We start from the raw sequence: 24,320 nt of genomic DNA, 5'->3' as shown, positions 1-24,320 counted from the left end.
TCAACAGCCTCCACTCCAGCTCTGAGGCTCTGATACCTCCACTGGCACCTGTACTCATGCATAGACCCACATGCAAATTCAGGCCAGCCACAAATACACAGTGAGACTGTTTTTAAAAAGAAGGAAGGAAGGAAGGAAGGAAGGAAGGAAGGAAGGAAGGAAGGAAGGAAGGAAGGAAGGAAGGAAGGAAGGAAGGAAGGAAGGAAGGAAGACAAAGACAGACAAGACAGAGACAGAAAGAGAGGGAAGGAAAAGAAGCAAGCAAGCAAAGAAAGAAGAATCTTTTCTAAGTAAAATTAGCATATTTTACTCATGTATAAAAGAGGAAATAACGTGGCTGGAAAGATGGCTCAGCCATCTCTCAGTTAAGAACAATTACTACTTTTATAGAGGACCTAGGTTTGGCTCTCATAAATCACCTCACAACCACCTATAACTCCAAGAGTTCCAATGCTTCTTCTGACATCTGGGCTCCTGCACACATGTAGTTCACCAGGCATACACACACATACATAAAATTAATAGTTCTTTCAATAAAAATAACATTCCATATAGAACACACCCCTCTATCAACCAGATTATATTCTAATAGTACTTCATAAAAAATGTAATATATCCAAGATAATATATATCTAGAATATCTTTATTAACTAAGTCTTACTTATGGTACTGTTGAGTTTTCTGCATTAGCTTCTCTGGTAAACCATCTTCATCATCAAATTGCTCCATGGGTTCTACAATGACTGGACGAGGTGTTCTAGATAAAAGTATAAAGGCATTAATAAAAAATTAATTTCATGGCTACAATTAACATCCTTTCCTAAGTTTTTATAATAATATTTATAATAAAAACATTTAAAAATTTTTTAGTTAAGAAAAATGTCTCAGTATCATGCATATTCAGATAAAAATTATGCAAAACATGGTAGCCCACACCTATAATCCCAGTATCTCGGAAGAGGCAAGAGATCTGTGAGTCTGCTGCCAGCCTGGTCTACAGAGCAAGTTCTACGACAGCCAGAGCTATGCAATGAAACCCTGACACAAAATTAGCTAATTAATTTTTAAAATCTTGTCAAAATAGGTAGGCAAGGTTGCTGTGTTGGCTATCTTGTCTACTTGAGGCAAGCTACAGCCATTTAAGAAAGAATCTGTAGTAATTTAAATGAGAAGAGCTCCCCATAGTCTTGGGCATTTGCACACTTGATCCCTAGCTGGTAGCACTGTTTAGGTCAGCTTAGGAAGTATAGGTTACAAGTAGGTTATGAAGAGCTTTCAGAGTTTCAACAACTCCCACAATTCGCAGTTTGCTCTCTCTTCTCTGTGCTTGCAGTTCAAGATGTGAGCTTCTTGCTCAAACAGCCATCCGTTTTCACTCCACCATCATAGAACTGATGGCTCCCTCTGGAACTGGATGCCCAAATATCCTTTCCTAAGTTGCCTTGGTCCTAAGTGTTTTATCACATCAATAGAAAAGTAACTATTACAGAATCTCAACTATGAAAATGTCACGCCGGGCAGTGGTGGCACACGCCTTTAATCTTAGTACTTGGGAGGCAGAGGCAGGCAGATTTCTGAGTTCGAGGCCAGCACGGCCTTCAGAGTGAGTTCCAGGACAGCCAGGGATATATAGAGAAACCCTGTCTTAAAAAAACAAAAGAAAAAAAAAGAAAGAAAGAACATGTCATCAACTGGCCTATGGGCAAGCTTAAAAGCATTTTCTTGACTGGTGAATAAGGGCTTAGCCCACTGTAGGCAACAAAACCCTGGACAGGTGGTCCTGGGATGTATCAAGAAGCAAAATGAACTCTAATAGCAAGTAAGCAGTACTCCTCCACAGTCTCTGCTTCAGTTCCTGTCTCCAGGTTCCTGTCTTAATTTCCTTTCCTGGCTTCTCTTTATAATTGACCCCAAATATAAACAGAAATGAAGCCTTTCTCCAAGTTGCTTTTGGTCAGTTTACTTTTCTGCAGCAACAGAAACCAAACAATAGCTTACATCTGAAATTCCAGTACTACAGACACTAAAGAGGGATGAATGTCAGCCTTACACAGTACACATAAATATATAGTTCCCAATCTCTGTGCAAAATGAGACCTTATCTCAAGTAACAATAGGGCATGAGATTATGGGTTCAACTCCCAGCACACACACAAAGGTGTTATCCAATCCAGATTTTATACAAATGGCTTCATATCTTTGTCCTACTACTTCAAACATTCAGATTTGCCTAGTTCTCAGTCTTCCTTGATCTAGCAATATTGTTCAATCATCTTTCTTTAAAAATTCTACAACAGAAGCTAGAGAACTGGCTCAGTGGTTAAGAGCACTGGCTACTCTTCCATAGGACCCAGGCTCAAATCCTAGAACTAAAACGGCAAAATCATCAACTCCAGTTCCAGAGGATCCAATACCTTCTTCTGTCTCCTCAGGCACTACACACACGATATACAGACATGCATGCACACAAAACATCCACATAATATTTTTTTTAATTTTTAAAGATTTATTTACGTATATATTTAATATACATGCTCTACTATGTGTATGTCTACATGCCAGAGGAGGGCATCAGATCTCAGTAAAGATGGTTGTGAGCCATCATGTGGTTGCTGGGAATTGAACTCAGGACCTCTGGAAGAGCAGACAATGCTCTTAAACACTGAGCCATCTCTCCAGGCCCCCCTTTTAAATTTTTTAAAACATTCTATTACAGGTAATCCTCCCCCCTCACACTTTCAACAGTTCTCAAGCTTCCTTAATAAATCCATGTTTTCTCTGTTCAAAAAAAAAAAAGGCGAGCAGAGTGTAGTGGTGGTGCAGGGGGGAAAGGAGGAGTTCATGTCATGTGATCCTTGAGCTACAGGAAGTGTTCTAGACCAATCTGGGCTACCAAAGGCCATGTCCATGTCTCAAATAAGACAAACAATGAATGAGAAAGCCTAAAATGAGACCTAAATCAGGTATGGTGGTGGTGGACAGAAGCCACAGGACACTCAAGGAATAAATTAGGGTCTGAGAAGAGAGGAATATGATAGATATGCCTAGAAACCCTTCTTATATTACTATGTTCGTAAGTAAAATGGAAGGGAGAGTTCAGGAGAAGAGAACAGATGATATAACATTAAAATTTTTCTCTGTTATCAGCTCATCACGATGCAAGCAATATGCCTCCAGAACAGTGATGCCTGAAGAAAAACAAGTCAAGCTGCTAACATCTGAAGTGTGAGCCTAACTAGAGGAAAAGCACAAAATGACTTCAATATTACTCAGCTGACAGAGGACTTGCCTATTATACATAAAATCTTGGGTTCCGACCCCAGAACTGAGTAAAACTGAACATGGCAGTGCCTATAATCTCAGCACTTAGGAAACAGAAGCAGGAGAAACCTAAGCTAAAAGTCTTCTTAAACTACATGATAAGTGAGCTACAGAAGAACCCATTTTAAAAAAAAAGAAAGAAAAAAGAGAGAGGGTGGGGCTGGAAAGAGGACTCAGTACTTAAGAGCACTGGTGTTCTTCCAAAGGACCCAGGTTCACTTCTTGACAGCCACATGGCAGCTCACAACAGAGATCCACCCCCTTTCTGGCTCCACCAACAGTAGGCATGCACATGGTACAGAATACATGCAGACAAAATACACAGATACTAAAATTAAATAATTAAAAGGAAGAAAGGAGAAAGGGGTAGAAAGGTTGAACCTTATTTCTTCAAAAAATGATTTCTAGCCAGGCGTGGTCAACAACACCTTTAATCGCGAGGCAGGGAAGGAATGCCTCCTGTAACAGAACCAGACAAATACAAAATTTCCACTTTCCCCCTAACTCTTCCTTTGTCTTATTCCTTTGTCTTTGTCTTGTTAACACAGGAACAAAAGAAAGAGCCAAGATCAGTCACAAGCCTTTATATCACATCACATAACAAAAGAAGAGGGATCTGAGGTATAACATACTTAAGGGACTGTCCCTCCCTCAGTCTGTAGTTTCACCATGCCTACCACTCCAGTGGAAGGAAGCTTCCTCTGTCAATTATCTCACCTGTTTTTGTAACTTAAACATTAGATTTGAGCTCAATCCCCAGCATCCACTAACAAGGCAAATGGGAGGTACCTGTAATTCCAGAGTTGGAAAGGTAGAGACAGACATATATACACTAGCCAGCAAGCATAGCTAATCATATCAGTGGGTCTGAGATCTTAGTGAGACCTTGTCTCAAAAAACAAGGTGATCCACTCTAGAAGATGACAATCAACATTATCTCTGTGCCCCCCCCCATGATATTTACATAGACACACTAAAACAAACAAAAAACAAAAACAAAAAACCCCTGGATTTTGTTAAAATGTCTCCCACCCTATTTTCATACCTAATGCATTATTTGTTTGAAACTTGAGAGGTGTTCTATTGTGGAGAATAATGGAGGGCTAGGGATCTCTGTAGGGCTGTGCCAGAATGTGCTGCTAAGAAATGAAGGCACATGACAGATCTAGTAGTGCAAGGTTTACTTGGGGAAGAAGGGGATGGCAAAAGGCCACCTTGAAATAAGAACATGAGAGAGGCAGACAGGAAAAAAGACAAGGAGGGAGGTTAGGACTGAGAAAGAAAGGGGGGCAGAGAGAGGAAGGAAGGGAGGGAGAGAGGCAGGAGTGGGGGGGGGGGAAGGGAGGGAGAACAGGAGAACACAGGCAAGGGACAGAGCAAGGGAAGTAGAGAATGGGGGGTAGGGTGGGCGGTGCTTCTATGCACCTCACCTGTCAGCAGCAATGATCAGCAGGGGACCAATGAGTGGATGAGTGAGATGCCTCTAGGTCCCTGAGGGGACAAATATGACTCAGCAGTTAAGTGCAATACTGTTCTTCCAGAAGACCCTAGCTCAAACCCCAAAACCGGTATCAGGTGGTTCAGGAGCACCAGTAACTCCAGCTACTGCTGTTCTTTGAAATTACTACTTAAAAAATTAAAGTGTGGGCTGGAGAGATAGCTCAGTGGTTAAGAGCACTGGCTACAGCAGGGCGTGGTGGCTCACGCCTGTAATCCCAGCACTTGGGAGGCAGAGGCAGGTAGATTTCTGTGTTCGAGGCCAGCCTGGTCTACAGAGTGAGTTCCAGGACAGCCAGAGCTACACAGAGAAACCCTGTCTGGAAAAAACAAAGCAAAACAACAAAACAAAACAAAACAAGAACACTGGCTGCTCTTCGAGAGGTCCTGAGTTCAATTCCCAGCAACCACATGGTGGCTCACAACCATCTGTAATGAGATCTGATGCCCTCCTTCGGGTGTGTCTGAAGGAGCAATGGTGTATTCATACACATAAAAAAAAAAATTAAGGGCTGGAGAGATGATGGCTCAGCGGGTAAGAGCACTGACTGCTCTTCCAAAGGTCCTGAGTTCAAATCCCAGCAACCACATGGTGGCTCACAACCATCCATAATGAGATCTGATGCCCTCCTCTGGTGTCTGAAGACAGCGACAGTGTACTTACATATAACAATAAATAAATCTTAAAAAAAAAAAAAAATTAAAATGTAGCTCTAGAGCAGAGGTTCTCAACCTTCATAATGATATGATCCTTTAATACAGTTCCTCATATTGTTGTGACCCCCAAGCATAAAATTATTTTGTTACTACTCCTAACTAATCTTGCTACTGTCATGAACTGTAATGTAAATAACTCATATGTGACACCACCCCACAGATTGAGAATCACTGTTCTAGAGAGATGGCTCAGTGGTAAAGAGTATATCCTGGCATTACAGAAGAGACAAGTTCAGCTTCTAGCACCCATATTTGGCTGTTTCCAACTGCCTAAAACTGGAGGCTGAGGAGAATCTAATGCCTGACAACTCTAGCCTCCAAGGGAAACTGAAGTCACGTGCACACATATCAACATATATATATAGATAGATATAGATAGATAGATAGATATAGATAGATATAGATATCTTTTTCTTTTGAAATTAGTAATTTCTATTTAAGTATATATAGAGATCTTTATATTTACATATATATTATAGATATAGATATATATTATAGATACATATAGATTATATCTGTATACATACTTGAAAAATAAAAATTAGCAATTTCAAAAGAAAATAAAGTATATACTACAAGGCTGATGTAGCTTAAGTAGAGAGCTTGTCTACCAAATACAATGCCCTGGATTCCATCCCAGGCACTCCCTGTACTTCCCAAAGCACAGCCACAAATTGGACATTGTGCGGTGGCATGAATCTTTAATCCTACTACTTAGGAGACAGAGAGGGGAGTGGATCTCTGGGAATTCAAAGCTAACCTGGTCTACAGAGACTACATAGTGAAACCCTAAATCAAAACAAAGCAAAAGTGCAAGCCACAAACAAAAATATTTGCAATACTGGCGTGAACCTAGATTACTATATAATTTATGAAGAAGGCAAACTTAAAAAAAAATTGGGCCAGGCAGTGGTGGTGCACACCTTTAATCCCAGCACTTGGAAGGCAGAGGCAGGTGGATTTCTGAGTTCGAGGCCAGCCTGGTCTACAGAGTGAGTTCCAGGACAGCCAGGGCTATACAGAGAAACTCTGTCTCGAAAAACCAAAAAAAAAAAAAAAAACAAAAAAAAAGGGCGAAATTTTTCAGATACTTCATGATATTTGATATAACTGGCCAAAAGTACACAAAAAGATGCTCAACCTTTGTCATCACAAAAAATCTAATTTAGCCTGCAATGAAATTTGTCCACATATTTAAGTCCAGAAACAGAAGTTGGTAGGACTATAGAACAACTAAAGGCTGCCATTCATTGCTGGTGGGAATCAGAAGTGATATAACCACCTTGTAAAACAGTCTGGCAGGTCCTGAAGCTAAACAATCAGCACCTTATGTTAAGGCTGAGTATGACAGCACACATCTGTAATGATACAAATACACATATATCAGAATAAGTTCAAAGTCATCTTCAGTTACATACAAAGTTTGAAGCCAGCCTGGTCTACAGAGCAAGGCTATGTCTCAAAACAACAATAACATACTTCATAGAGCCAGCTAGGCACCACACACTTTCGCACTTGGGAAACTAAGGAAGGAGGATTATATTTCAAGGTTTGCTACACACTAGGAAGATTCCAGGCCAGCCTGGACTATAAAGGTAAGAAGATTCTGTATCCAAAAAGATTCCTTGGGCTCTACATCTAAAACAATGGTTTTTGATATAAAAAAAATTATGCCCCGGGGCTGAAGAGAGAGCTCAGCGGTTAAGAGCACTGACTGCTCTTCCGAAGGTCCTGAGTTCAAATCCCAGCAACCACATGGAGGCTCACAACCATCCGTAACAAGATCTGACTCCCTCTTCCGGAGTGTCTAAAAACAGATACAGCGTACTTAGACATAATTAATAAATAGATCTTAAAAAAAAATTATACCTCAAGAAAGCTACAATTTCTTAGGATTACTCTATGACTTCTAGTGAATAGCACACACAAAAATGAGTATTCAATATCTACGCATCTTACACAAACATGGACAAATATTCCATAACAAACTACGCATAATGACACACACTTACTTGTAAACCCAGCCCTCGGGAGGCTGAGGCAGAAGGACAGCTGCAAGTTCAAAGTCAACATCTGCAGCCTGGATTTCAAAAACAAACCGGTCTTTAAAATAAAAACCCAGGCCTAGTAGCACATGCTCACCTTTAATCTCTGTGCTCACTAGTCAGAGGCAGGTAGCTTCTCTGAGTTTGAGACCAGCCTGTCTCTATAGTGAGTTTGGGGTCATTAAGAGCTACATGCAGAGAGATCTTGTCTCAAAAAAAATTAATAAAATATCAACAAACAAACAAACACAAGTCCATATTTAACTGGACAAAGGACAAGAGTGTTAAAACTTACGTTGTTAGCAAGAACGCCCCATCACCACATCTCTCCAGAGCCTTTCGTGCAGGAGGCTTCGCTGCAAATTCTACAAAACCTTTTCCTGTAGCTCTACCACGATCATCCACAACCACAACAGCTTTCTCTACTGGACCAAACTGGGAAAATGCTTGCTCTAGAAGCTCATTGGAAACAACTGGAGAAAGGTTCTTGACCGTTAGGGCAGCTCCATGTGTAGCAAAGCGAATACGGAGAGGTCTGCTCTTCAGTATGGTGCCATCCAACTCTGCTTTTGCAATTTCCGCCAGTGTTCTGGATTCCTTTGTAGGAGGAAAAGTCAATTTTTTAAAAGTTGATAACAAAAAAATTAAAATAGTGGTTTGTCTCTAAGAAGACTAGGTATCACTGAAAAACAAATACTAAGGTCCCTTTCATCTTTAACTTTGGCATCACATGATTTACTATGTATTCAAAACATCAAAACATCATTGTGAACATTTTAAGTTAAAAAAGAAAGAAAAAAAAAAAAAACTCAGTCATTAAACATTCAGGGCAAAGGTAGGTGGATCTCTAAGTTCAATGCCAGCCTGGTTGCACAGAGAAAACCCTGTCTTAAAAAACAAACACCTGTAATCCCAGCACTTAGGAGGCAGAGGCAGGCGAATTTCTGAGTTCGAGGCCAGCCTGGTCTACAGAGTGAGTTCCAGGACAGCCAGGGCTACACAAAGAAACCTGTCTGGGGGGGGGGGGGCGCAGGGCAGGGTGAGGGGTGAGGGACAAAAAAAAACAAAAGCTGGGCGGTGGTGGCACACACCTGTAATCCCAGCACTCTGGGAGTCAGAGGCAGGCAGATTTCTGAGTTCAAGGCCAGCCTGGTCTATGGAGTGAGTTCCAGGACAGCTAGGGTTATACAGAGAAACCCTGTTTCGGGGGGAAAAAAAAAAAAAAGAATATGATTCATCCTAGTATCATCTAGGCATGGTAGCACACACTTGTTTCTGTCTCAGCACTCACAAAGCAAAAGCAGGGGTGTCTGGGAGGGTGGGGTTAGGTAGGAGAAGGACAACTTAAAGGCCAGCCTATGCTACATGGGGAGTTTGTCTCAAAAAACAGCCTATAAATGAACCAACCAGATTCAAACATTGAGGAATCTGTGAAGAAATACTGTTTTCATGGTAGTTCTAGCAAACTGATACTTGTTCTCAAAAAGAATGTTTTTTGTTTAGGTCTTGTTAATCACTCCTGAAATACCTACCTGGGCTACTTATTTTTTGCTCTCATGGGAGGGAGTCAATTGCAAAATAATGAATGGTAAGTTTTCTCCATTATACTAAAAAACAGATGACACATTCAGACTTGAACAGTTCCCTCCCAAATGCTACAATTTATAGGCATTTGCTATTGTGCACAGCTAGAAAGTTCTCCATTATCACAAATGTATTTTCTAGTTTGTAAATACCTACTAAGTACTTGAAGTACTCATTTCTTAACAGGAAGGTGAGAACTATTACAGTCCATAAATTACTTGTTGCTTGATTTGCAGTGAGACCCTATCTCCCAAAACAAACAAATACTGGGCCAGTAAGATGGCTCAGCAGGTAAGGGCACCTGCCACCAAGCAAGATGACTGATGTTTTTGATCCCTAGGACCTACACAATGTAGAAGAGAACAGACCCCCAAAGTGGTTCTTAGACCTCCACATGTGTGCTACTGTGTGCATGCCCACTCATGCACAAATAAATAAATCTAACAAAAACTGAAAGAGAAACTCCTTTCTACTTAAGAGATTTCACACTAGTACAACATAAGTATATATAATAATAAATAGCCGGTATATTTAGTAGAAATGTCTTTATTGTCCTCCAAGTACCATGAAGAGCTTTTATATGCATCTATATCCTGAATAGTGGTGGCACACAGCTTTAATCCCAGAACTGGTTTAAAGGCAGAGGCAGGAGGACCTCCAAATTCAAAGCTAGTCTAGTTTACAGAACAAGTTCCAGGACAGGTAGAGATAGCTCAGTGGTTAAGAGCACTGACTGCTCTTCCAGAGGTCCTGAGTTCAATTCCCAGCAAACACTTGGTGGCTCACAGCCATCTGTAATGGGATCTGATGCCCTCTTCTGCTGTGTCTGAAGGCAGTTACACTGTACTCATATACAATAAATAATTCTTTGGGGTGGGGGGGGGGAGTTCCAGGACAACCAGAGCTACACAAGACTTGGTCACAAAAACAAAACAAAACAAAAAAACAAGCTGGGCAGTGGTGGTGGCACACGCCCTTAATCCTAGCACTTGGGAGGCAGAGGCCAGCCTGGTCTAGAGAGTGAGTTCCAGGGCAGCCAGGGCTACACAGAGAAACCCTGTCTCGAAAAACCAACAAAACAAAACAAAACAAAACAAAGCTTATCCAATGTGAAATGCCCCGAGAGAGTACAATGTACAATGCCCCTTTATTCAATCTCTAAAATACTACAGCTGTGCATGAGGGTAAGCACCTTTAAACTTGGGAAGCATAGGCAGAAGGATTAGGAGTTCCAAAATGGCCCAGGCTACATAATAAACCCACTTCAAAAAATTATAAATATGCTGAACACAGTAGCATATACCTTTAATTCCAGAACTTGGGAAACAAGGGCAGGTGAGTCTCTGACCAGGCCAACCTGGTCTACATAATCACTCTCACACACACAGACACACACAGACACACAGACAGACACACAGACAGACACACACACACACACACACACACACACACACACGGCTCACAGCCATCCCTAACTCCAGTTCCAGGAGCTCCAACACTCTCCTCTGACAGTAGTATGGTCATCAAGTGGTGCAGACTCACAAAAAAACACACTCCAACATATTAATAAACCTAAAAATAATTTAAAAACTAACAATATCAGCCAGCAAGATGGTCAGGCAAGGTAAAGGTGAGGCCACCAAGCCTGATGACGTGGGTTCAATGCCCTGAATGAACTTCCAAAAGTTGTCTTCTGACCTCCACACTTGTACCATGGTTTGCATGTCCAAACATTTACTAACACATGAATGTAAACAAAATTAAAAAATAGGGCTGAAGAGATGGCTCAGTGGTAAAGAGAACTCACTGACTACTCTTCCAGAGGTCCTGAGTTCAGTTCCCAGCAACTACATGGTGGTTCATAACCATCTGTAATGAGATGTGATGCCCTCTTCTGGTGTGTCTGAAGACAGCTACAGTGTACTCACATACATAAAATAAAATCTTTAAAAAAATAAAATAAATAAAAATTCTCCTAAGTGTAGACAAATGTTTACAATCTACAAGTTACTGTTCTTCAAAATCCTATCTATAAAACTGTGTTTACAAGAATGCAAATGAAGCCAACCTATTCAGAGATATCAAAAACATTTTGTACAATGTCTTAATGTTACAAGCCTGTAGGCTGGAGTAAGAGGATTATAAATTCAAATTTAAAAAAAAAACAAACAAAAAACACATTTGGGCTAGAGATGGTTCAAATGCTAAGTGTGTGTCTGCACTCTTGCATAGGACCTGAGTTCAGTTCTCATCACCTACATCAAGCAAATCACAACTACCTCTAACTTCAACTCCAGGAAATCCAACTACCTCTTCTGAATGCCAGAGACCTGCATTCACATACCCCACATAGATATATAGAAATACACAAAAGCCAGGCGGTGGTGGCGGACGCCTGTAATACCAGCACTCGGGGAGGCGGATTTCTGAGTTCAAGGCCAGCCTGGTCTACAGAGTGAGTTCCAGGACAGCCAGGGCTATACAGAGAAACCCGGTCTCCAAAAAACCAAATCCAAAAATCCAAAAAACCAAAACAAACAAACCCACAAAATTAAAAATAATGAATGTAGTTTTTAGACAGCTGAATGGAAGAACACTTGCTTATTTAGCATATGCAAAGCCCTCATTACAGTCTCCCAGCAACACCCATACACACACACACACACACACACACACACACACACACACACACAAGTCTTGTTTTTATCACAACTCTCAACATTTCTAGTATTAGCAAACAATAAATATCTAAAAACAGTCAAGTACTTTGTTATTCAATGTGTAAAATAACCTAGTAGCACTGAATTAAAAAGAATAAAGAAAAATCTTGAGGACAATAATCATGTTCTATACTTTTATATATGTTTGTGTTATTCAGACATGAAAACTCGCCAACCAATACAACTTAAAATGTGTATTTTAGGAAGCCAGGGATTGAGTTCAGTGGCACAGTGCTTACCTATTTATGCAGAACTCTAGTTCAATCCTCAAAGCTTTTCACTGTACACATACATACAAGTATGCACACACAGCATGAGCATGCATACACACAATTTTAAAAAATAAATTAGAAGCCGGGCGTGGTGGCACACACCTGTAATCCCAGCACTTGGGAGGCAGAGGCAGGTGGATTTCTGAGTTCGAGGCCAGCCTGGTCTACAGAGTGAATTCCAGGACAGCCAGGACTACACAGAGAAACCCTGTCTCAAAAAAACCAAATAAATAAATAAATAAATACCCAGGTGGTGGTGGTGCACGCCTTTAATCCCAGCACTCTGGGAGGCAGAGGCAGGCGGATTTCTGAGTTCAAGGCCAGACTGGTCTACAAAGTGAGTTCCAGGACAGCCAGGGCTACACAGAGAAGCCCTGTCCCAAAAAGAAAACCAAAAAAGAAAAAAAATAAAAATAAAAAAGAGGAGGTAAGAGGCTAGAGAGATGGCTTGGTAAATAAAAGTACTGGCTACTCTTCAAGAGATCAATTCCCAACACTCATATGGTAGCTCAAACCATTTGTGACTCCAGTCTCCCAGGGAATCTGACACCTTCTTCTGGCCTCCATAGGCACTGCAGCCAAATAATGCACAGACACACAGCACACGCTAAGACAAATAAATAAAAATAAATAAAATCTAAGGTAAGGAGGCAATTGTTCAGTTCCTCAGAAAATGTCATTATCAGGGGGCTGGAAAGATGACTCAGAGGTAAAGAGCCTGAGTTCAATTCCAGGCAACCACATGGTGGCTCACAACCATCTGTAATAGGGTCTGGTGCCCTTTTCTGGTATGTTGAAGAGAGCAATGGAGGTATACTCATATGCACAAAATAAATGAACAAATCTTTAAAAAAAAAAAAAAGATTACCGAATTAAGGTTAGGCATGACATCTTCAGTCCCAATACTCTTGGGAGGGAAAAGCAGGCAGATTTCTGTGTGTTCTAGGCTACGCAGAGTTAGTGAGACCTTGTCTCCAAAAATAAAAAGAATTTCTATGAACTATAAAGGCAGATCAGCAGGTAAAGACGCCTTGCTGTGGAGCCTGTCAACCTAAAATGTACCCCTGGATCCACACAGTAGAAGGAGAGAGATGATTGCTGCAGGTTTTCCTCTGACCTCCATACATACACTGTCATGCACACATGAAAATAAGCGCAAGTAACAAAAATGCCTTTGGGGGCTGGTGAGATGGCTCAGCAGTTAAGAGCACCGACTACTCTTCCAAAGGTCTTGAGTTCAAACCCCAGCAACCACATGGTGGCTCACAACCATCCATAACAAGATCTGACGTTCTCTTCTGGAGTATCTGAAGACAGCTACAGTGTACTTATAAATAAATCTTTTTAAAAAATGCCTTTTAAGAGCTGGAGAGATGGCTCAGCAGTTAAAAGCACTGACTGTTCTTCCAGAGGTCCTGAGTTCAAATCCCAGCAACCACATGGTGGCTCTCACAACCATCTGTAATGAGATCTGACGCCCTCTTCTGGTGTGTCTACAGTGTACTTACATATAATAAATAAATAAATAAATCTTTAAAAAAATGCCTTTTAAAAAAATTATGTCTAGGAACTAAAAAGATTGCTCAGCAGTTAGAAGCACTTGTTGCTCTTTCAGAGGATATGGATTTAGTTCCCAGCACCTACATAATGGCTTGCCACAATCTATAATTCTAGCTGAAGAGAATCCAATGCTTCCTTCTGTCATCCTTGGGCACAAGGAACACAAATGGTTGTAGCTGGCCTTTGCTACTTTGTGGGTTCTTCTTTTTCCCCAGCCCTTTATCTCCCTGGGTTTACACCCCATCACAAGATAGGAAAGAAAGAATAGAGGTGAGAAAGAAAAATAGATTACTAAATCTAATGTCTTCGTCTTTGGTTTCTTCTTTGAGCCCAACTACTAACAAACCACAACCACCCCCTAACAGCCAACAACTACTATCCCCCCATGAGGTTCTAGCATTTATATACCCTCAGAGAAGAGCCCAGAATTCCAAATGTCACAGAATCACAGAAACTATCAGCAGCTGGCAAAACTATGCCTCTGCTACAGCATGAGGCAAATCATAGTCAACTGTTGCAGAGGGCCCCATAATGCCACACCTGGGATTTAAAAAGCACATTCTTATGCTATTTCTGTATTTTTAAAAGAAACCAAAAATCACCCGGGTGTTGGTGGCGCACGCCTTTAATCCCAGCACTTGGGAGACAGAGGCAGGCGGATTTCTGAGTTTGAGGCCAGCCTGGTCTACAGAGTGAGTTCCAGGACAGCCAGGGCTACACAGAGAAACCTGTCTCGAAAAAACAAAACAAAACAAAACAAAAAAAACCAAAAAAAAAAAAAAAGGAGAGTTGGGAAATCTCTAGAAGAGTTGGGAAATCTCTAGATTCCCATCTCCTTTCCAGGGAATCTCAACTGTCCTGGAACTGAAGAGATCATCCCACCTCTGCCTTCCCAGAGCTAGGATTACAAGTGTGTGCCATCACACCCAGCGTACAGGAGTTTGTCCTAAAGGAGCAAAGAGCAGCCTGTTCATCTCCTACTTTCTAATTCCAGATTGGGGGGTGGAGGTGTCCAAAACTGTTTAGCATTTTTTAATGTATTTATTATGTATACAGGGTTCTGCCTGCATGTATGCCTGCAGGCCAGAAGAGGGCAACAGATATCATTATAGGTTGTTATGAGCCACCAAGTGGTTGCTGGGAATTGAATATAAGACCTCTCTCTGGAATTGCAGCCAGTGCTCCTAACATCTCTCCAGCCCCAAGACTGTTTCATTGTATAGCCTTGGCTGTCCTAGAGCTAGCTCTGTAGATCAGGCTAGCCTAGAACTCAGAGCCAACTACCTCTACCTCTGCCTCCGGAGTACCAGGATTAAAGATATGCTCACGCCACGACCATCTGGCCAATTTTTTTTTTTTTTAAATGAGAGGGAAACCAGATTACAGTTTACACCTGTAAATCCAACGTCCAGGAGAATAGGGCAGAATAACTGCCAGAAGATCAAAGCTATGTAATGAGAAATTAGCCCAGGATATTGGGCTACAGAGTGAGACTCTTATCTCCCACTGTTGTAGGACACATTTTCTTCCCTGAGTCTAAGAAACAGAAATAGATGGACCGGTAAGACTGAAGCCAAGCCGGTCTACAAGGTGAGTTCTATGCCAGCCAGAGCTGCACTAACCCAGTCTACAAGGTTCGGGGTAGGGAGGACTTATCATAAGACAAGCTGCTGCTCTGCATCTGAAAGATAAGTAAATGTATTTAGGGCTGGAGGGACAGCTCAATGGTTAATGGCACTGGCTGCTCTTCCAGAAGATCCTGGTTCAATTCCCAGCACAGTTCACAGTTCTGTATTTTTAACAATTGTCTGTAATTCCAATTCCAGGAAATCTCAATGCCTACTTCTGACATATATGTAGGCAAAACACACAACTACCATAAACATACAAAAATATTAAACTAAATGTTTTCTAAGTAAATATTTATATTTGAAATATATACTAGTATTTAGCATTAATTCTAGGAAAATTTCCTAGTCTCATTGGTACCTTGCATTTACTTATACTTCTCTTCAAGCCACTTACATATTCAAGTAGCTGTCCCAAAAATATAACTATAGCCAATTTTCTCTACATACTATTTTTCTCTATATATGTCTCTCTATATTAAGTCCACATCAACAAGATTTTAAAAGTCGAGGCTGGAGAGATGGCTCAGTGGTTAAGAGCACTCACTGACTACTCTTCCAGAGGTCCTGAGTTCAATTCCCAACAACTACATGGTGGCTCATAACCATCTGTAATGAGATCTGACAGACATATTCAAACAAATAAATAAATAAGTCTTAAAAAATTTTTTTTGAAAGTCAAGAATCTCACCGACTGGTGAGGGGGACTTTTCCTTTAATCCCAGCACTAAGGAGAATCTCTGAGCTCCAGGTCAGCCCAGTCTACAGAGTGAGTTCCAGGACAGCCAAAGCTATCTATCCTGTGACAGTGGAACCCTGTCTCTAAAAATCAAAAATGAATAAACTTGAAACCCTGTCTCAAACAAAATAAATCAAACAAAAATAATCTCCCTAGATGGGGTGCAGAGATGGCTTATCATCTGAACTCCTGCTGCTCTTGCAGGATTCAGGTTCAGATCCTTGCACCCATGGCAGGCAGCTTACACCGGCCTGTAACTCGAGTTCCAGTGGCATTCTACCCTTTGTCTTTAGCCTTAGAGTGTGCCAATACTCATACACCAACACACATGTACAAATACAAATAGCAAAAATAATTTTTAAGTATTAAAAAACTAGCGCAGCAGTGGTGGCGCATGCCTATAATCCCAGCACTCTGGGAGGCAGAAGCAGGCGGATTTTCTGAGTTCGAGGCCAGCCTGGTCTACAGAGTGAGTTCCAGGACAGCCAGGGCTATACAGAGAAACCCTATCTCGAAAAAAAAAAAAAAAATCAAATCCAAAAACCAAAAAACTAAAAAGGTTCCAATAGAAAGCTTCTCCAAGCCAGACAGTGGTGGCGCCCGCCTTTAACCCAGCACTTGGGAGGCAGAGGCAGGCAGATTTCTGAGTTCAAGGTCAGCCTGGTCTACAGAGTGAGTTCCAGGACAGCCAGGGCTAGACAGAGAAACCCTGTCTCAGAAAACAAAAAAAAGAAAAGAAAAGAAAAGAAAAGAAAAGAAAAGAAAAGAAAAGAAAAGAAAGAAAAGCAAGCAAGCTTCTCCAAGCCCTCTCATTGACATGTCTATAATTCAGGGGCTCCTGAATTCCAGTCCGGCCTGAGGCTGTCTCAAAAATGGATAAAAATATATATGACTTGCAATTACCATATCAGGTATAAGCTAGGTGGGGGTAGTAGAGCTTGGCAGAGGCAGGCAGATCTGAGTTTGAGGCCAGCCTAGTTTACAGAGTGAGTTCCAAGACAGTCAAGGCTATATAGAGAAACCCTGTCTGGAAAAAAAAAAAAAAAAAAAAGAAAGAATGAATGAATGAATAGTATTTCAAGCAGATAAACTAAGCATATTTTTTACTTAGCTGGAATTTTTTTCTTTACTTGAATTTAATAAGCTATAGGATAATATTTTATAGAATAAATCAAAATACACAGTAGCACCCACCCTTGCCCCCAATTACTCTCAGGAGTTTGCAGACCTGGATGGCTTAGGGCAGACATCAGGGATTGCAGAGACAGAGGGTGAATACTTGCTAAGATGCTGGAGAAGGAATCCTGGGCCTTGAGCATGCTAAAGCTAGGCCAGGCTCTGCCACTGAGCCACACCACCCTGTCCTTCAAGGCACATCCCCTCGAAAGCAAAAGGAAGATATGGATCCTTCTTTTAAGGGAACAAGTCCGCTGCTGAAACGCCTCAAGTTCATTCCCAATTCACCTCCGTGACAACAAGACCCGCTAGACCGTCAACGCGGACGCCGCCGGCCCTGCTTGACCCCGCCCCCTACGGTAGCAGCGGGCTCCCGAAGTTAGCCCGCGGCGACCGGCTACCAGCGAGGACAGAAACCCTGCGGCGCCCTCACGCCAAACCGCAACCCCCGCAGCCTTTTGTTTCCTGGCCCCCCGCAGCAGACTCACCAGGCGGATGAAGCCGAAGCCTCGGTCGCGGTTGATGAAGACCTCGCTGGGCTCTCCGTAGCGCTCAAAGAGCCGCTTGAAGTCCTCCTCCGTGATGTCGGTGGGCAGGTTACCCACGAAGAGGCGGCAGCGCTGCGTGTACGTCTTCTCGCCCGGCTTGAGAAAACTCTTGATGTCGATGGTGAAACCCATCTCCTCATCTGGATGCTCCTCTGAAGGTGCGGGTGGCGGCGCCTGCTCGCCGGCCAGCGTCAGCGCCATGGCCGCCGCGGCTACCGGTTCGCTCTCTCCGGCCGCCGACTCCAGGGCGCGAAGACGAGCCGGATTTTTCTCAATACGCACTTGCTTTAGGTTTCCTCTCAACATCATCTTAGCAAGTTCGCTTGGGATGCTGGATGCGGCCTAGACGTCAATGTACACACGTCTCTACATGTATCTATGGAGACGAAGCCCGGAAAGCCAAGTAACGAGGGGAGCCCAGCCTCCCCGCAATCACGCCCGCGGTGGCCGAATGCTCAAAATGGCGCAGCTTCAAACTGCAGTTGGAAGAAGAGACGCGGGCAAGAGTCCCGCCCCTCCGCGGCGCGCCTGCGCACATTCCTTACCCGCGAACCGTTTGCTAGCATGGCGCGGCGCGTGCGCACTGTGGCGAGCCATAGGGTCCACTTTAGGGACATCACAACCCAAGATAGTGGAGACTGTTGAGGGAGAGGGTTGTTTTGTTTTCTTGCTTTATGCAACTGGATTCGTATGGACATATATATCCGAGAATGGCCTTACCTTTCTTTTTTTGTTGTTGTTTTGTGTGCGTGTGTGTGTTTTGAGACAAGGTTTCTCTGTCTAGCCCTGGCTGTCCTGGAACTCACTCTGTAGACCAGGCTAGCCTCGAACTCAGAAATTCGCCTGCCTCTGCCTCCCAAGTGCTGGGATTAGATTAACGGCATGCACCACCGCTGTCTTGTCCAAGTGCTGGGTTTAAAGGCATGTTTCTAAAGGTAACAGAAACAGAGATAGTTTATTAAGAAATAAAAAGGCTGTAGGGCATGGCACTTGGGAGGCAGAGTCAGAGAGATCTCTGTAAGTTCAAGGCCACCCTGGTTTACAGCAAACACTATACAAAGGAACCCTGTCTCAAAAAAAAAATAAAATAAAATAAAAATAAAAATAAAAAAAACAGAAAGAAAAAAGAACAGGGCACTGCCAAAGATGGGAGTGGCCTTGTGAGTGGGGGAAAGACATCTCATAAGCCTAAATAACATATTATTGTGGTCACTACTACTCAGAAATAAACTACTGGTAGAGGTAACACACAAAACTCCGTGGTAGCAGGTCATGGTGGCATACACCTTTAATGCTGGCACTGGGGGGAGAAAGAAGACTGTCTGTGGAACTCTGTCAGTTCCTGGTCAGCAAGGACTAAGAGACTGATTCTTGGAAACGTGAAACTGTGCCTAGTGGTAGTGTGTATACAACTACCAAAACAACGCTTGTCAAGTCTGAAAGACTTGCATCCTGAGAGGACGAAGGTAACTTAAGTTACTGCTGAAGGATTCAGTGCCTCCCAGCGGTCATCCTACACTTAGAAGGCTGAGATAAGGGAACAGCTGAGACCAGCCCAGGCTGCACAGCGATGTGTAGGGCAGCTGGGGCTACAGAGTTAGACTCTGTCTCAAAACACAAACAAACAAAGCTGGAGAGATGGCTCAGCTGTTAAGAGTGCTGGCTGCTCTTCCAGAGGACTCTGGTTCAATCCCCAGCACCCACATGGTTCATGACTATCAATTCCAGTATTAGGATACCAGCTCTGGCCTCACAGGCATGTATATGGTACATAGACTTACAAACATACAGGCAAAACCCCCACCATACACTTAAAAATAAAATAAAGGGGCTGGAGAGATGGCTCAGTGATTAAGAGCACTGACTGCTCTTCCAGAAGTACTGAGTTCAATTCCCAGCAACCACATGGCGGCTCACAACCATGTGTAAAGGGGTCTGATGCCCTCTTCTGGTATGCAGATGTACATGCAGAGAGAATGCTCATACAATTAAAAAAGAAGAGCATAAAAAATAAAATAAATCAACTAGGAAGATATACATACACTATGCAAATTAAGTTAAAAGTGCTGAAGAGATGAGTCAGTAGTTAAAAGCACATTCTGTTCTTCCAGAGGCCCTGAGTTCAATTCGCAGCACCCACATGCTGGCTCACAATCATCTATAAAGGAATCTGATGCCCTCTTCTGGCATCTGCTACATGTACACCTGCATGCCCGATTCTAATCCCCCAAGTACCCTCAAGATTCCTGAGACTGCTCCAGTTTCCTCCATCCCTTCCAGTTACTCTGTAGCCTTCAGTGAACTGAGTCTTTAGACCCTATCAGCAAAATCTTCCAGCCTCATTTTTTCCTGATTATCCTGCTGCCTTCTGCTTTAACTTGTCTCCTGTGGAGACTGCTCTCTCTAGCTCCCTCATTAGCACAGGCCCAGCTTCCTCCCATGTGCAGCCTCCCACTCGTCTCTTCCTGTCCCCAAGAATAAAATGCCAAGGTTTTCTCTATGTCTACTAGTTACTATCCTTTTGTCTTGTTCTTTGTTTAGGCAGTTAATCTACCTGATCTAAACTGAGCAATTTTTTTTAGATTTATCTATTTATTATATTAAGTGCACTGTGACTTCTTTAGACATGCCAGAAGAGGCAGTCAGTCATTACGGATGGTTGTGAGCCACCATGTGGTTGCTGGAATTTGAATTCAGGACCTTCAGAAGAGTAGTCAGCGCTCTTAATGGCTGAGCCAGCTCTCTAGCCTCTAAACTGAGCAGTTCTTGATCTGGTATGGAGCTATTGTTCACCTAGACGGCAAATAAGCAATACCAAGCTTAACATGTCTAAGGCTGGGTGTAACAGTGAGTGCCTGTAATCCCAGCGCGTGGGACTGAAGGCTGAAGGGTCAATTCAATGTCCTCCTCTGCTTCCTGGCAAGCTCAAGGACTGCATAAGACCCTCTCTCAACACTCTAAATCCCCACAAAACAACCTGTTCAGACCAAGGCTCTTAGCTGTCCCACACAACACTTACCATGCCACTTCATGTGGGCACTATCTTTCATTCCCATCATGAAACCAACAGTGTAAGGTTCATATTGAACCCTTAAAAAATAAAAAACAGGGGCTGGAGAGATGGCTCAGGGGTTAAGAGCACTGACTGCTCTTCCGAAGGTCCTGAGTTCAAATCCCAGCAACCACATGATAGCTTACAACCATCTGTAATGAGATCTGACGCCCTCTTCTGGGGTGTCTGAAGACAGCTACAGTATACTTATATATAATAATAAATAAATAAATCTTAAAAAAAATAAAAAAAAATAAAAAACAAGGCCGGGCACTGGTTTCACACTCCTTTAATCCCAGCACTCTGGGAGGCAGAGGCAGGTGGATTTCCGAGTTCGAGGCCAGCCTGGTCTACAGAGTGAGTTCCAGGACAGCCAGGAGAAACCCTGTCTCGAAAAACCAAAAATAAATAAAGAAAGAAAGAAAGAAAGAAAGAAATAAAGTCAAAAGGATGGAGGTAAAAATCAACATAATTTATGTCATTATAAAGAGGAAAGATGATGACACATCCCAAAGTTGTGAAAAAGTGGAGAAGACAGCCATCTGCACACCAGGAAGAGGTTTCAGGATAAAGCAACCCTGCCAGCAGCCGAACCAGTCCTCTGAGCTTCCAGCACTGAGGATTGTATTTCTTTTTTTTTTTTTTTTTTTTTTTTTTTTTTTTTGAGTCAGGGTTTCTCTGTGTGGCCTGGCTGTCCTGGAACTCACTCTGTAGACCAGGCTGACCTCAAACTCAGAAATCTGCCTGCCTCTGCCTCCCAGAGTGCTGCATGGGATTACAGGCGTGAGCCACCACCGCCCGGCACAATGTTTTTTTAAAGATTTATTTATTATATCTAAGTACACTGTAGCTGTCTTTAGACACACCAGAAGAGTGTGTCAGATCTCATTAAGGATGGTTGTGAGCCATCCTGTGTTTGCTAGGATTTGAACTCAGGACCTTTGGAAGAGCACTTAGTGCTCTTACTCACTGAGCCATCTCTCTAGCCCTACACAATTTTTTTAAAGATTTATTTATTTATTTATTTATTTATTTATTTATTATATGTAAGTACACTGTAGCTGTCTTCACACACTTTTTCTTCTCCGGCCCCGTTTGCTTCAGCCCAAAGATTTATTTTTATTTATTATATGTAAGTAGACTGTAGCTGTCCTCAGACACCCCAGAAGAGGGTATCAGATCTCATTATGGATGGTTGTGAACTCACTACAGAGTGAGTTCCAGGATAGCCAGGGCTATACAGAGAAACCCTGTCTCAATAAAAACAAATCTAAAAAACAACAAAAAAATAAAATAAAACAAAAAAAAAACATTGTGTTTATTTAGAAGTATTCAGAATGACTACAAAACAGCTGTAATTTTTTATGACTATAAAACAATAATTATTTTCATATATGTTGTATCAGGGACAACTGAACCCAGAGGCGGTAGGAGGGACTACTATCTCTAGATATAAATAATTTGTCCTGTGCACCATCAAGGACCTGCTTTAAATCTTCATGCCAATTTGCAATCCTCAGACTGTACCAGGCAAGGTTAGTGGTACAGTTAGTTAATAGCACCAGAACAGAGCTATCCAAAACCACATCAGCAGTGTGTTAGCTACACATAAAGACAATGTACAATTAAAAAAACAAACCTTACAGTCTTACATTTAAATATTTTTGTTTTCTTTTTCTTTAAAAGGGGTGAGTTTTCAGTGGGGGTGAGTCTTAAATGTTACATAGACAAGAAGAAAATTTGCTAGAACCAACTGTAATCACCATCTTCTTTTTCTTCTTCCTCGTCCTCTTTGCCCTCCTCTTCCTCATCTTGCTCTTTTCAGGCCTGAATGCCCACTCCCCCTTGGTCTCTGCAGCAAGTTTCCCTTTAGCCCTTTAGGCAACAATATTCTTGTCATGTCATATCTTTCCTTTAGATTAACAGCCTTCTTTTTCTTAAGCGGATTGTTCTCTGTAGCAGTGTTGGTCCTCACTGTTCTGAGATAAAACTCCTGGGCAGATATAATACACACATCTACTCACCCCAGAGAGGGAGCCCATTACAGACCAAAGCATGGATACAACCAAAGTCCAGCTTGGTTAACCAGTGAGTTTTATTGGGGTTACTTACAGGAGTATAGATGAGGGGTCACTTTCAGGAGCAGAAATGACTCAAAGACAGCTACATCACTATGGTCTATCCCGGCAGGGATGACAGCTCAGAAAAGCAGAGTGTGGGGAGCTCACTGCATCGCCTGCGGGCGACTCAATAGGATGGAGACTCCTTTCCAGATGGCTCAGTTGGTCTGAAGCATTTCCAGGCAAAAACAAGATTGGCAAGCACCACAGTTCTGTTCTTTTCTCTCTCTCTCTCTCTCTCTCTCTCTCTCTCTCTCTCTCTCTCTCTCTCTCTCAAAGATATGTAAGCACACTGTGACTCTCTTCAGACACTCCAGAAGAGGATGTCAGATCTCAATTCAGACGGTTGTGAGCCACCATGTGGTTGCTGGTATTTGAACCGAGGACCTTCGGAAGAGCAGTCAGTGCTCTTAACCGCTGAGCCATCTCTCCAGCTGTCCTCCTTACTCACCCACCCACCCTTTTTTGAAACATGGTTTTTCTCTTTGTAGCTCTGGATATCCTGGATCTTGCTTTGTTTTTTTGTGTTTGTTTGTTTTTAGAGAAACATTCTTGTTTAATAGTAAACTCCATCACACTCCAGCACCAGGCCTGACACAGAGGACAAAGCAGCAGGGACGGCTGGCTGGGTGACGAGGAAGAGGAAGGCAACCATCAAACAGAAACGTCCCATGGTCTCAGACAGAGCAAAGCCCAGGGTGGCATAGAAGAGATACTGTTTGAGAGATGGGTTCCTGGCATAGCTGATAAGCAAGCTACCAAAAACTGTGCCAATGCTAGCCCCTGATCCAGCCACACCAACGTGGCGGCCCCAGCACCAGTAAACTTGGCGGTTGTGTCGGTGTCCCTGGAAATAACACTGGTCTGGCCACCTGGAGAGGGGAACTGTTGCCAGAAGGCTGTTTAGATGGGGCCTCTGGTGTACTCGGGATGGAGGCAGACACAGGCCTGACTGGTACAGGAGCAGGTCATAACTGGAGAAAGGAGCAGTGCCTTGGTGGTGTGCAGTTTTCAATCCGGGAAAACCTTGGTCCTGTTTTTGTATTTTTGAGACAGGATTTCTCTATGTAGCTCTGGAAATCCTGGAACTTGCTAAACCAGACTGCCCTAGAAACTCACAGGGATCTACCTGCCTCTACCTCAAATGCTGGGATGAAAGGCTTGCACCACTGTGTGCATGGATTTTCCCTTTTCTTGTACAGACATGGGGGTCCCACCTCTCTAAGCACTTCTCAGAGAACTCACAGAAAGAAAGACTGCGTAGATGTTTGTCTTCAGTTGACTTTCCCGTCCAACTCTCACCAGGTACTTGTCTCTACAGAGTTCAATGAACTGCAATTC

At 42.6% G+C, this 24,320-nt stretch overlaps 1 protein-coding gene and 1 pseudogene across 2 annotated transcripts in view; both read right to left on the bottom strand.

Annotated features, from left to right (window-relative positions):
• Pspc1 (paraspeckle component 1) overlaps positions 1 to 18,287 on the bottom strand; it is an 84,601-nt gene extending 66,314 nt beyond the window's left edge. For both annotated transcript variants that reach the window (XM_052191370.1, XM_052191369.1), the window contains exons 1-3: positions 17,748 to 18,287; positions 7,876 to 8,177; positions 662 to 757 (exon numbers count right to left, since the gene is read on the bottom strand). In XM_052191370.1, the coding sequence (XP_052047330.1) occupies positions 662 to 757; positions 7,876 to 8,177; positions 17,748 to 18,116 (767 nt within the window). In that variant the 5' untranslated portion in view covers positions 18,117 to 18,287. The remainder of the gene's footprint in view (positions 1 to 661; positions 758 to 7,875; positions 8,178 to 17,747) is intronic.
• A 3,933-nt stretch (positions 18,288 to 22,220) lies between these two features.
• Positions 22,221 to 23,990, bottom strand: LOC127690711 (ATP synthase F(0) complex subunit C1, mitochondrial-like; annotated as a pseudogene).
• Between the last annotated feature and the right edge of the window lie 330 nt (positions 23,991 to 24,320).

Source organism: Apodemus sylvaticus, chromosome 8, assembly GCF_947179515.1.
Source record: "Apodemus sylvaticus chromosome 8, mApoSyl1.1, whole genome shotgun sequence".
NCBI lineage: Eukaryota > Metazoa > Chordata > Mammalia > Rodentia > Muridae > Apodemus > Apodemus sylvaticus.
The sequence above is the reverse complement of the archived record's forward strand: the minus strand, read 5'-3'. Positions and strand labels throughout refer to the sequence as shown.